At 35.6% G+C, this 13,867-nt stretch overlaps 2 protein-coding genes across 2 annotated transcripts; one reads left to right on the top strand and one right to left on the bottom strand.

The window, feature by feature from the left end:
- Positions 1 to 34: 34 nt before the first annotated feature.
- Positions 35 to 7,860, bottom strand: LOC21401088 (ribosome biogenesis protein BMS1 homolog). Its single transcript, XM_010095791.2, has 18 exons — positions 7,628 to 7,860; positions 7,393 to 7,521; positions 7,120 to 7,210; positions 6,706 to 6,824; positions 6,380 to 6,570; positions 6,072 to 6,282; positions 5,389 to 5,626; positions 4,747 to 5,198; positions 4,123 to 4,210; positions 3,698 to 3,894; positions 3,167 to 3,519; positions 2,811 to 2,907; positions 2,509 to 2,727; positions 1,848 to 2,087; positions 1,357 to 1,566; positions 1,000 to 1,269; positions 667 to 870; positions 35 to 300 (listed from the first exon to the last, which is right to left on the bottom strand). Exons 1-18 carry the CDS (start codon positions 7,745 to 7,747, stop codon positions 136 to 138), a joined length of 3,594 nt encoding a protein of 1,197 aa, XP_010094093.2. The 5' UTR covers positions 7,748 to 7,860; the 3' UTR covers positions 35 to 135.
- A 1,529-nt stretch (positions 7,861 to 9,389) lies between these two features.
- On the top strand, positions 9,390 to 13,447 carry LOC21401089 (GTPase-activating protein GYP1). The gene is made up of 10 exons (XM_010095792.2): positions 9,390 to 9,612; positions 10,604 to 10,754; positions 10,862 to 11,045; positions 11,381 to 11,451; positions 11,626 to 11,763; positions 11,855 to 11,946; positions 12,149 to 12,420; positions 12,628 to 12,713; positions 12,829 to 12,930; positions 13,103 to 13,447. Exons 1-10 carry the CDS (start codon positions 9,503 to 9,505, stop codon positions 13,262 to 13,264), a joined length of 1,368 nt encoding a protein of 455 aa, XP_010094094.1. The 5' UTR covers positions 9,390 to 9,502; the 3' UTR covers positions 13,265 to 13,447.
- The last annotated feature ends 420 nt before the right edge of the window (positions 13,448 to 13,867 follow it).

A 13,867-nucleotide genomic window follows, 5' to 3' on the forward strand; every position in this document is an offset into this window, starting at 1 on the left:
ATAAATAAGAAGATAAATTATTATGCATGTTGCTGAAACCAGCAACGTGGATAAAGTAGAGGTGGCTGGACCCACTCGGTTTCCGCATGCCAAGACATTGTTCAGGTAAGTCATTCAGCATGTTTTAGATGATCTTCACGCATCTACATTTCTCCTCGTTTTCTTCTTCAGCTTCTCTTGTTCCCGGTATCTCTCGCGCCTTTCCTCTCTCCGGCGCTTTCTTGTTATCTCTTCGTCTTTCTCTCTCTGTGTTTCAAGTTCTTTCCTTTTCTTCTCTTCCTTGATCTTTCGCTTTTTTATCTGCAGACAAGAAGCAAGTGAGCCACTGAAACTCTCAAATAGTTGGAAAATTTTAAATAGAAAAGTAGCAAGCTCTCCATAATCTAGAATTGTCTTCGCAGAAACTCGGAGGAACTACCAATTTATCATCGTTGTTTACAAACTACATTGCTGTTGTTATATAACACTGAGTAGTCCCAAATTTGGTTAATCAATGTTGTGTGTGCAACTGTGACTTGCCCAGAACCTCCTATTCAATTCCGGTTTTTTCTATTATGATAAGTTAGCGAGTCCAAGAAGTGTCTTGACAAAGTAAAAGGTGCGCTATTTGCATTCCACAATCAATTGATATAGAAGGGCTTGAATTGTTGACTAAAAATTGCACACCTTATCATGTCTAATAAGCCGAAGATGCTGGACCAGAGCATGAACTTTTCGTTCATGAGGCTCCATGACAACAGCTCTTCTGTTCTCAAGAAGGGGTTTTCTTCGACTTGGTATATCCTTCGGCTTTGACGCAAATGGAAGAGCTGCCTGTAATGACTTAGGTATTACCAATGGGTTGAATTTCTTTGGCTTCCTTTCAACTGGCTGTCAAAACAAACAAAAAAGAAATTAATTACACTAGCAAAAAAGCAATTCAAAGCAGCTTTTTTGGCTTAAAACTGAGAATTGGGGACAGTGCGCTAATGTCATAATCAGCGTCTGAACAGGAATTACCTTATAGAATGAATCCTTGTTAACGGGAATTGGGAGATCGTGTTCTCTCCTCAATTCAGCTACAGTTTTCATTCCTTGCCAGGTTTTATCACGAGGTTGCAAGGCTGTCGTCAGTGGGTTGTAAAAGTTAGGAACTTCAACTTGAGTCCAAGCACGCAAGAAAACAATGTCGCTCATTTTAATTTTGTCCTCAAAGGTGCACCTAGCAATTCCTTCCTTTGGTTGTCCTCCCTTCTTTTTGGGTTGATTACCAATCTCTTCATTTGCAGCCTGACCAGGTCAGGGAAAAAAAAAACAATAGTAAAAAAAGAATAGAAAAAAGTAAGATGGTATCGATTCTGCAGTAAACAGCAGTACCTTCTTAACCTGCCCTCGAATCCCACTGACAGTTCGAACAGCAGCACCTTCAAAGCGAGCTATCTCAAGATCCGAAGTAAACATGTCCTTTATAAGTGCCGTCTTCTTGAAGATCTTGCAGGGATAACCAACTAGCTTGAGCTTCTTCACTATCTTGGATGCATGATTGAACTCAAGAACAACTGCAGTTGCCGTGACCCTAAATGTTGCCTGGACCGCCGAGGGAAGTTCAATAAGGAAAGAAAGGTTTAAAAGAACCAGTGATATCTCTAAGTAAATGCACGAACAATAAGTATCTGTGCACCAGTTCAGAGGTGGGATTTGACCATAGAGAGCAAACTTGGATGAAAAAGTTCACATCAATGATTGAATTTAAACACCTACTCTCTTTTTGTTCAAAAGAATTGAACTTAACATAAAGATCCCCTTTGCAATTCTAAGGAGAATGCCAAACTTGACAATAACCACGACAAATGCCTTAAAAATGCTACCTGATTGTTCGATAAATTCTGGAAAGCAACCACTCCAGTGTTGGGTGGGGCAAGAGGGCCCCAGAACATTGCAAGGCAGTGCATGTGTTCAGGAGTATACTTAAGCATGCGATGCCTTCCATTCTGATCTTCAATGGCATAAACAGGCACAGTTTGATAACGCCTCCACCCAATGGAAACAATAATTGGATCTCTCGTCTTCAGTACTTTCTTGTGCCACCTATGCCGTTTTAGTCTAGCCTGCAAGAAAAGGAAAAAAAAAAAAGGATTATTTTGCATAAAGATTCACTAAGCAGGTGGTTAGATGAGAAAACTAGTAATAAAAAACCAGAGAATATGTGTATGCAAATGAAGCTTCTTATACCATGTAAATGATGTTACCAATTTAATTTTGTAAGATAAGAAGGAACCTAAAGCAACACTGCACTAACACATGTTTTAGAAAATTGCCTGCCTTCTGCAAAGAAAAGTATTCGATGATCATGACAATATACGCAATAAAGTCAGTCCGCCAGTATTATTACGTACCTAAGGAGTAAGAAATTTGTGTGCAAAAAAATAGCTGCAGATGGTTTGTATGGAAACCAAACAGATGATGCAGGGTATGGAACTAATGCAAGTGGTTGAAGTTGAATAATATGATTTTTTAGAAGTACTCAACCTGCATATATCCAACATTTTCTTCCCCAAGACCGATTCCACCAACTAAAACAGGATGGCAGGGGTCAAAGTGCTCAACCATCTCAAAAGGTAAGCCATGAATCTCCAATCGTAGATAAGTTCCAGTTTGAAATCCCTCAATCTCCAGTCTGGTAGCCTCATCAAGATCATTGAGTTCAGCTATGTTCATCTGTTTCCGATTTTCAATTTCCTCCTTCAACTGGAAGGATCAATCAACAGTTCTCTTTTAGACTTTGTATACTAGCAGATAGAAATTTTCTACATATATGCCCAAAAAATTACCTTGTCAAAATATCCACTTTCTTTAGGCCGATCCCCAGGAAACTTGGCTCCGTGTTTATCATCTAATTCCTCCTCTGATAATTCAGACCCATCATACGTAGATATAGTTAAGGTCACAGAAAGCAATTTCATATTGTTGCTAAATACCTAAGCAAACGAGACCATCCAAGATAACATAATCACATACAATCAGAAAATATATGTATTAGGCATGATATAACAGCTACTGTAGATCTATAATGAACACTTAAATGGTTAAATTCCAAGAAACGAGTTCTTTTCAGTTCAGGCAGTGGGTAAAGCAACCAGAGATTTTCTTCAGAAATTACAGATAAATTATTCAAGTAAAAGGATATCGAGAATCAAATTTTGCTCGGAGAGCAAGCTTTTTTAGCCTTCTCTCTTCAATTGCCAACTCATCTTCATTGTGGCTGATGCCCTTTCCAGCATCATTTGTTCGATTCCCATCATGCTTCTCTCCTGTTTCTAAATCTTCAAAGTCACCATATACATCATCATCATCACCATTAGTGTTCACTTCTGATGTTTGATTTCTTTGAGCGGCTTTTGACCAGTCACCAGTGACAAAGCGATCGCGAATATTCTCAATGTGTTTGTCATCTTTCCAGTCCTTGAGACTAGCACGGTTTGTGAATTTGGAACAGTCCTCGACATCCAAATCATCACCATCAAAACCTTCCCCAGGTTTCTGTAAAACGAATAAGAAAAAGAGTGATCTTATGGTGTATATGAGTTGTACCACTTCTAACAAGCATGGATTGATGCCAAAGGCGGAGATATTCAAGTGCCTGGCGTGTTAAACACCTAAGAAGGGAAGAAGAGGATTAAAAAGAAATACTTTTGAAAGAAAAGTGTAGAGGACAAACCTTGTTCCCTTCGCCTTTTATCTTGAAGAAGTCATCTCCGTCACTTTCTTCATCCCCGCCATTTTCTTCATCAACTGAAGTAGTAGCAGGCCTTGATGTAGACTTCCCATATACAAGTTGCATGAGGTTAGCATTTTTTCTCGAGATAGTCCTTTCTACTAAAGATTCTTTCCATCTCGAAATGTTTCCCATGTTCTCTAAAATCATGACAAAGAAAAAAGGCATAAAAATGAGACCCTAAAGCAGCCAGATCTAACTAACCATTTGCCTAATGAAATACGCAAAACCAATGAGAAATTGACCCATTCCAATGACGTTACTGGACCTTTAAAGAATCAAATATGCTATTAATTATGAGCAGTACTTCCTATAACAAATAAAAACATTGGAGCTCTAACATGTTCAAAGAAGATGAACAACTGTACCTTCTGTTTCACTATCCTCACCATCTTCACTAGAAGAATAACTCGACGACTGATCTTTTGCATCATAATTATCATCTTCATCCAAATCCTACAATTACATGAATTAAGAGAATATTAGTGGCATGAATAGCAGATGTTTATATATTTATATATTAAGTTGCAAGTCTTGACCCCTTATATTTCACATCCACAAGTATTTTTTTCCCCAAATCAAAATATTATGATACATGACCACGATATACTGTTTATCATATATTCCACCAGACCAAGCAACAAATCAAGGCCCGGGGGGTCAATTCTAGCCACATGCGAGTGATCTCATCATACAATAGATAGCAAATTGTACACCTATGCACAAACGAGGAGAAGAAGAGCTACTAAAGGCCTATTGCTATATTCAGCAAAAAATATATGACTTGTTTATATTATTTCAGCTCACGTATTTAAGTATGTAAATACACAATACATTTCAATACACACATAAGAGTGTTCAAATATTAATGAACTTAAAACATCGTTCCTTTTTTTTTTTTTTTTTTGGGGGAGGGGGGGTTAGTATATAGAACTCGATTGATGATCTCTAACAATTATAATAAACAATAAATGCAAATTCACTATGTTCACCTCCTGATTATTATCGGCAAGGTCTTGTCCAAAAACAACTTTTCTCCTTAGCCTCCCACCATGATATTCAACATGTTCTTTCAAGTGATCTTTTGGTTCAGTTTTTTGTTCCGACGCATCATCATTTTCTTCGTCAAAAACATCATCTTCACTCTCCATTATTGCATCTCTTTCAGCAGCTTCATCTGAAGATTCCGAGCCATTCTCAAAACCACTTTCTTCATCCGAACCACTTTCTTTATCCGACGTATCATCTTCCATGGTAGAAGGTTCTAACTTTCCATTTTGCTCCTCAGCCTCATCAGTATCTTGTCCATTATCAAGATCTTCTGATTGTATATTACGTTTCCGGCCAAAAACATCAAAAAAGCGATTTTCTAACTTTTCATCAATACCAAATTTTGATTTCTGAAGATTCTTTATCATAACCACACCCGAGTCATCACCCTTTCCTGTCAACATGTCAACTCAAATGCTTAGCAAAGAAAATTTATGCCACTTGCAAACAAAAATGAAGGGAAAATTTTCCATTATTGTCATGTTCACGTGGAAGAAAAATAAAAAGCAAAATTGCCAGCCCATTAAAAGAGGTGATGTTCAAAATAAAGCAAATAATATAAAAACATGAAAAAAACTGGTAACCTTTTGCTGTTATGTCTCCATTTTCATCAACGTTTGAAAACTGGACAAAGTGATCATTTATGTCTACATAAATAGCATCCTTATCATAGAGTAGATCCCCTAATCCAGACATTGGCGCGTAGAATAATTTTTCCTTATCACGCAATCCCTTCTTTTTGGCAGCTGATGGCAAAGGACAAGGATCTGGTAAGCCTGTGACACCAGCCAAATTATAATCACCCACACCAGCAATATGAACCTGTTACACACAGAACAATACTCTTAAGAGGGAAAATTAAAATAACTACATACACCAATCATATTTTGAAGCAAAAGACCAAAGCTCATAGTAAGGTAGCTGAAAGTCCCGTTGCAAAAGGTATGACAGTCACAATCTTTTGATTAACTTCTGATGTAAAAATTCTGAACTAGGAAAAATGGACGAGAAAAAAGAGGGTAGATGCAAATGTGTAATTTGCAAAAGATGAGGCAAGTATCAGAAAGCCATAAGCAATGAACTGTGCTTTTTTCACCTTCTATACATAGAGGTGGACATTACCACCACGAGATGGGTGCTAAAAACACCAAGAATAATTGAAATTCAGCATTTTCACCCTTAGTTCATGTTATCTTTAGGGTTACAGAGAATAGAGTTGCACCAAATCCAATTTCACTTTTAATGACAGACACTTCATGGTATATACCTTAGTTCCCTTTTTCAAGTTACATCCCCGCAAGTAGCCATAAAGTATGATGTTCCTGTCACATTTTTCATTCACGCGCACTCTCTCAGGAGATGTTACATCCTCAAAACGGTCTACCAGAACATAAGGATGAGCAGCTCGCCAAGACAAAGGATGGAACTTCATAACAGATACAAACCGTGCAAGATTATGAATTTCACGTTTAGGATACCTACTCATCCAAGTGGAGAAAAGATAGTCAATTACTGCCCAAAGAAGAAGTCAATGCCGTATAGGTACATAGCAGAGAATGGTCATGAGATACTTACTTTCCATGAATAAGACCAGATAAATAAAATAATTTAGCCCCGTCATATATTTCGGTCCAGAAACGATGTTTAAGACGCTGCTTTGTCTTCCTCAACTTCTTTGCATCTTTGAACTTATCAAGATGGGTAAGAACTCCCATAACCTTTGGAAAACCATGAACTTGCAATATATTGAGGAATTCAAACGTTTCCTACAGAGTAGATAACCCAATTACAATTTATCAACAATATGATCAGCCTAATTAACTAAAATAAAGAGATAATAAACCCATCCCACTAGAAAAAATTAGCAAGCAAGGATAGGCTCAAAAGCAATAATTTCCCACCATTTCAAAGCCATAACTTCCATCTATAAGAAGCAACGCCAAATCGGCAAATTTAGCCGCATCAATCATGCCATTTATGTCGTTCGGACACTCCACAAACTGCACCCGCCTTTGCTTCCCTATCACATTCAGATTCAGTCATTCACAAACCCAAACCAAAAAACAAAAAAAAAAATAAAAAAAGCTCCAATCTTACCCAAAGTCAGGGAATGGGGAAGAAAACTACTATTTATCAAAATGGTGACACAATCACCATACATGTGGTAATACATTAAAACTGCCAAATAACATAACACGGTTGACCCAATTCTTTTGTTTCTTTGCCATGTGAGGATTCCCTTCACTCGCCGTGTGGTGATGAATAGAAATGTTAATTTCGAAATTTTTGGAATAGAAACAATTAAATATACAAACCTGAAACAATGGTGATCGGTCCTCGAACCTCTGGTAAATTATGCTTCGTATAATGCTTCACAAGCGACTTTATCAAAAGAGACTTCCCAACCTAAAATTGATAAAGAAATTAGGGAAAAAAAAAATTTAACCACCTATGGAAATATTACACTCTCAGAAGAAGATATTTTGTTCTGCTTCCGAAGAAACCTTTCCCTCGGATTATTCTGGTCGCAAATTTTGATCATTTTCAATGAATTTCAGTCTCTCTCATATATATATATATCCCTGGACAAGAACAACGAAGGGAGGCGGTTCGCCATATGTCCGATCAATGGTGGGCGCGTGCAGGCGACGCTGCTCCTTCTCGACGGCGCGTGACTGCAAGCGCTTGGCCTTGTTGGAGGAGCTGAAAGCGAAGGCCTATATATATATACATTCGTTCGAAATCGGAAGTTAAGGCGAAAACTCAAAGTCAAAAACTTGAAAGCAAAAACAGCTGTCTTGTTGATGATGAGAAAAAGCGTACCTTAGGGTTCTGCTTCTTCTCGTTGTCGGACTTGACTTTCTTCTTCTTGGCCGAAGCTCCCGACAGCCTCGACCTGTGAGTCTTGTGGGACTGGTCGGTGCCTCCGTCGTCCGCCGCCATTGCAGCCCGAGAGAAGCACAAGAGATAAACCCTAAACGGAAATCAGTAGTACTGAAAGAAAGAAGAGAAAACAGAGAGTATTTTGGGTTTCGCGGCGGCTAATATCGGAAGTTCTGAACTTTTTGAGATGGTGGCGGTGCCTCTTCAAAACGAAAGCCTATTTATTTGTTTTTGCTAATGAAAATTAAAACGACATTTTCTACTAAAACTATATGATATTCGTCGTTTAACCAATGACCATTTACAAAACTAAAACGACACTTTCTCATCTTTGCAAAGAAAAAAAAAAAAAACAAAACAGCTTCTCATCTTTCTTTAGACAAATAAACCACGTATACCTTCAAGCGAAAAAAATAATAATAATAAACCACGTATACCTAAAAAAATAATAATAAAGACATGTAGTTGATGGTGTAGACTCTGTCAGCAAATTATGATCCTGTTTATTTTACCGATTTAAATTTAAAATTTAAATTTTGTTACAGTAAAAAACTCTCATAAACAATCACATTTAACTTTTTTACTACAGTAAAAAATTCTCACATAAAATAACATCTCAACTCGAATTAAAAACTCAAATTAGTAAACTAAACGGTCATATTGTTTGGTGTTGGTCGTGCCAAGAACGACATCGGGTTCCTTTTTTTATTTGCAATCTGATAAAATGTTGTCGTTTATTCAGAAAACAACCTATAAGGAGCTGTTCTCTTGTCGTCTACTTATCATATAAAGAATAATCAACGGAAGAGTTTCTACTTTCGAGTCCACAAGTTGCGGTCGTTTATGTAAAAAAAAGAAATTCTATTACAAAATCCCAAACACGACACATCGTTTGACCCGGCCTTATTGTAATTTTTTCTCTTTTTTTATTTTTTATTTTTCCCAACTTTCCACTTCGTTTTCTTTACCAACATTAAAAAAACCAAAAATAAATTATAAAAAAAATTCCTGTTGGCTCTTTTAGAAGCCTTTGTAAATAAAAATATTTTATTAATAAAATAACTTTTTAATAATTTTTATTTACAAAATAATTAGAGAACGATAAAAAATGACTACATTTTATAAAAAAAAAGTTGGTCATTTTTCATAAAAAAATAAAGAGTGCGTTTAAAATTAATTTTAGATTATTTTTAAAAATATTTTTACACGTATTTTGAGACACAAAAATAAAAGTAATTTATAAACTGTATTTATTTAGTAAATGTTTTGAAAACGAAAATAAAAATAAAAAATAGTAAGAATGATTTTTGTGAATGAAATATAAAACAGTTAAAAGTTATTTTTTTTATTTTTATTTTATAGAACTTATTAATAATGTTATAATATATTAATTAATAATTATAATTAAACACGATTTAACTTTTTCATTATACCTAAAATAATATTTTAAAAAATCAATCAAACGTAATTTCAGAATCAATTTTAAAAATATATTTAAAGTAAAAATTTGTGTTATAATTTAAATTATAATTCGTAACTCGTTATAATATTTTCTCTAAAAAAAATACATAAATTAAAAATAATTTTAAATTATAATTTTAAATTCATAAATTAAACATCTTTTTATAATTTTTAAAATAATTTTATTTTTACTTATATATTAAAAATAAAATATTTGGGCCGAAGTCATTTTACTAATTTTTTGATTCTCGTTCTCGCAAATTTCTCTTTTTTGAGAAGGCAAAGATGAGGGAGTAGAAGGAGCATAACAAGTAGAAAGAAAAGGAAAAAAAAAATGGTCTTTGGTGGGCAAGCATGAAGAACAACAGCAACCACGGCCTCAGAGGAGAAGATCAGCCGAAGAAAGAGAGTGCTCTCTCAAGCCTTGACGCCAGATTCAACCAAACCCTCCGAAATGTTCAAGGGTAAGATTCATGCGAATTATTAATATTCCTCAGATTTGATTGATAACAATTATGTTTTCAGTTTCGTAATCCTAGTATCACATGACTTTTCAGTCGTTAACTAACGCTGATGATAATATAACCCATTTGCTTTTGGAAGGTTCTGTTTTGGAATTTGGTTCTGCATTTTGTAATGCATGGGTTTTGATCTGCCCAATTCTTTGATTTGGTTGAGAAATTTGATGTGGGTTTTGCTCAATTTGGGCTGATTTTGCAAAGAAATGAGTGAGAAGGTGTGTGATTAGAACGATCTAAGCATTCAAAGCTGATAAGTTAAATTATGCTCTGTTCTGTTTGGTTGATGGGAAAATGGGAAACGAGGATTTTATCAAGTATTGTGGATTGTTTTATTTAGTTTCAAGCAGAATTATGCTTTTAACTAAATGCGCTTTAGATTTGATTTTTATAAACTTTTCTGTTCGATTTATAAATGTGAAATCTTTTTATTGTTTCATTCTCTTTGTTATGTAACGTTTCCACCTTTAGCGCTTATTTAGAACAAGTTATTTTTTGGCCCGTTTTGTATTTGCTTATGCTTTTAGAAGAGAAGTAAAGGCTATAGCTTTTCAATCATTGTTTAGAAACACATTTCTTAGAGAGTTTAATGAAGCAAAAATGTATTAGAATGTACTAGTAAGCAACAAAAATGTTAAAGTGAAGTTTATAAAATCTTGTTGAAGTTCTAGTAAAAGTTTCAACGTCTTTTGAAGAGTTTTCTTGAGAAATTTCGTTTCGTGGCATTGACTAGAAGCTCTTTTGGAGAATCAAAGCTACACTTCCAACTAGCTTTCAGACCTAGGAAGTCAAAACCACTTCCATAACTCATGAAGCGATGCTAAATAAGACCTTAATGCATCATCATTTTGAAACCCACAAAAAATTTTTATGCATGCCTTGTTAAGCTAATGGGAATCTGATATTTCTTATCTATTTATAAATTCTGCCTCCATAGGTTGCTCAAAGGCCGTACTATTCCTGGTAAAGTGTTACTTACTAGGAGGTCAGACCCACTAGATGATTCAAGCTTACAAGAACACTCCCCAAGTTATCATAGGAGCTTCTCATCCAATGATGCTGGGACAAGTGACCATGAAGAGAAGCCAGTAAGGATTTCACATTTATACTCATCTTTTGTAATAACTAAATTCTGAAATTCATATCATCTTTCAAATTAGTTTTGTGACTGAGATAAGTGGGACTGTGGTTTTAGGAGGAAGCCGAGAGCACAAGCAAGCCAAATAGCAATGCCAATGCGAACAAGTTGAAGTCATTATCTTCGAATGCTGAGAATACTCCCAAAGAAGTTCAAAAATCCACCATGGGTGCTAGAGCAACAGATTCTGCAAGACTCATGAAGTTCTCAAAGTTTCTGTCGGAGACAACAGTCATATTAGGTATGCTGCCTTCAAATTTACCTATTCTCCCCGTCTGTCAAACAGGACCAAAAAAAAAGTTTTTTTTCCCCTTCATTTTTCACTTATTCTATAAATGATAGTGTGTGTATATAGAGGTCAGACATGTGCAGATAAATAAACCTGAAAAGCATGTAGGTGTTGAGACTCTGAGGCATTGAACAAAATTTTGCAGTGAATATTTGAGCTGTTCCAGGACATAAATAATTGAACTCTTTTCTAATTGAATTTGTCTGCTCTATGCTTTTAATTTCCATCCATTGTGGTTTTTAGACCCTTAATGTGTTCTATTTAACCCCAAATTTTTCTTTGTGTAGAGAAGTTGCGTGAATTAGCTTGGAATGGCATACCACCGTATATGCGCCCTAACATATGGAGACTTCTCTTGGTAAGCCTGAGAATCCAGTAAAGCTCATTACCTACTACCTAGCAGAAAAAAGTTCCTGTCCATTAGGGGCCATATGTCAATCTGGGCTTCCTTTATTTGGCCCTTTAGTAGCCTAAATTGCCTTTTAAATAAATGTTGCTTCTTGGTTGAAATTTAAGAATGAACTGACAACAGGGATATGCACCACCTAATTCAGATAGAAGGGAGGGAGTTCTGAGAAGGAAGCGACTTGAGTATCTCGATTGTGTTTCTCAGTATTGTGATATTCCAGACACCGAGCGTTCAGATGATGAAATCAACATGCTTCGCCAGGTTAGTTTTTTTCCCAAACTGGTTTCATCTACTCTGATATGTGATAGTCTTCACCCCACTTCTTAACAGTTTGCCGTACTTTCCTTTTCAGATTGCTGTTGATTGTCCAAGAACTGTACCAGATGTCTCTTTTTTTCAGCAAGCCCAAGTTCAGAAATCCTTGGAGCGTGTCCTTTATACATGGTTAGCCACTGAAATGGATGGATGGTTGAAAAATTGAAACAAAATTTTGAAATGTTATTTTTACTTGAATCTAAGTCCAAAATAATAATTAAGAGTATTCAGGACTTTCTCTGAACTGGGCATGTCGAATTCAACATTTGACCTTTTTTAGAGGCTTGTAAATACAGTGAACTCATCTTTACTTGTCCTGCTCTTTTTTCAGGGCTATTCGGCATCCCGCGAGTGGATATGTTCAGGGAATAAATGATCTCGCCACACCGTTTCTGGTTGTTTTCTTGTCGGAATACTTGGAAGGGAGTGCGGACAATTGGTCAATCTCTGATCTATCTCAGGATAAAATTTCTAATGTAGAGGCTGATTGCTATTGGTGTCTATCAAAGTTACTTGATGGCATGCAAGACCATTACACTTTTGCGCAGCCCGGTATCCAGAGACTCGTGTTTAAGTTGAAGGAATTGGTCAGACGGATAGATGGTAACCCCTTTCTCTGCTTGTCTCTCTCTGTCTTGCACCATTTTCTTTGCATGAAGAAATTTGCAAGATTATTTGGTTGGCTTTAATTAGAAATGATCATCATCTTTTGAAAATGGTCAAACTGCATATCTTAATGATATATATTGATTTGTGAGTTTTCTGACTGAGGACATTTTGCTTTTTCCCCCCCTCCAATAACTACACTAGAACCGGTTTCTAGACACATGGAGGAGCAAGGGCTGGAATTTCTTCAATTTGCTTTCCGCTGGTTCAACTGTCTTTTAATACGCGAGGTTTGCTTCAACAGACGCTTGTCTTAGCTCATTATCACATTAGGAACCTTCATTTAGATTTAAGTGCTTATTTCAGAGAACTCGTTAAAGCTAATCAATTGTTTGTTTCTCTTAGATCCCTTTCCATCTTGTTACCCGCCTGTGGGACACATATCTTGCAGAAGGAGACGCGTTACCAGATTTCCTTGTATATATATTCGCCAGCTTTCTTTTAACGGTGAGATAGAATTCTATATGTCCTTGAACTTCTTGTAGTTTGGTACTTCCAAGTTAGTTTAGCATGTGGAAACTGTGCTTTTTTGTTCTGGCTACTCACACGCGCGCTCACACATATTTATATCTTTTTACGGTTCAATTTACTGAATTCACAAGCATGTTGTTATATTCAGTGGTCAGATGAGCTCCAGAAGCTTGATTTTCAAGAGCTGGTGATGTTTCTTCAACATCTTCCAACCCAAAACTGGACTGACCAAGAACTTGAGATGGTTCTTTCAAGAGCTTACATGTGGCACAGTATGTTCAACAGCTCTCCTAGTCATTTGGCTAGCTGAACTGAAGAGGGAATTGTGTTATGAGTTATGACTCCCATATCAATTATCGACTTCTTTTCTCATGTCTACTTCAGCTATTATATCTAATTCAAATTGTTGTGGACGTTGTATATTTGCTTTCTCATGGTTGAGGGACCAACCATTTTCTGATGTGGATCATGTACTGTAATATTTGTTAACTTTTTTTTTTTTTTTTTTTTTTTTTTTTTTTTTTTTTTTTTTTTTCTGTTTATTTGTACTTCGTAGATTTTCATTTTGACTGAGTGAAGAAAAGAAAAAATGTTACTTGAATTGTATGACACTTTCTGCCATAAGTTTCTATCTAACAATGAAAAGAAATATGACACCATAAGCGTGTTGGGAATTCATTTTAAAATAATTTTATTTTTTGTATGAAAATGAAAATGACAACGTTTTCAATCTCAGACATAAATCATTTTTAAAAATATATTTAATAATTTTATTAAGAGATTATTTTCAGTGTAAAAAAATTCATTAATGTCTCTCTTTCTCTCTCTTTGCTTGAGAGAGGAGAAAATAAAAATAAAAAATAAAACGATTAAAAGTTATTTTTTATTTCTTTCATTTTACATTAAATTAAAA

The sequence above is a fragment of the Morus notabilis genome, unplaced genomic scaffold (genome assembly GCF_000414095.1).
Source record: "Morus notabilis unplaced genomic scaffold, ASM41409v2 Scaffold235, whole genome shotgun sequence".
NCBI lineage: Eukaryota > Viridiplantae > Streptophyta > Magnoliopsida > Rosales > Moraceae > Morus > Morus notabilis.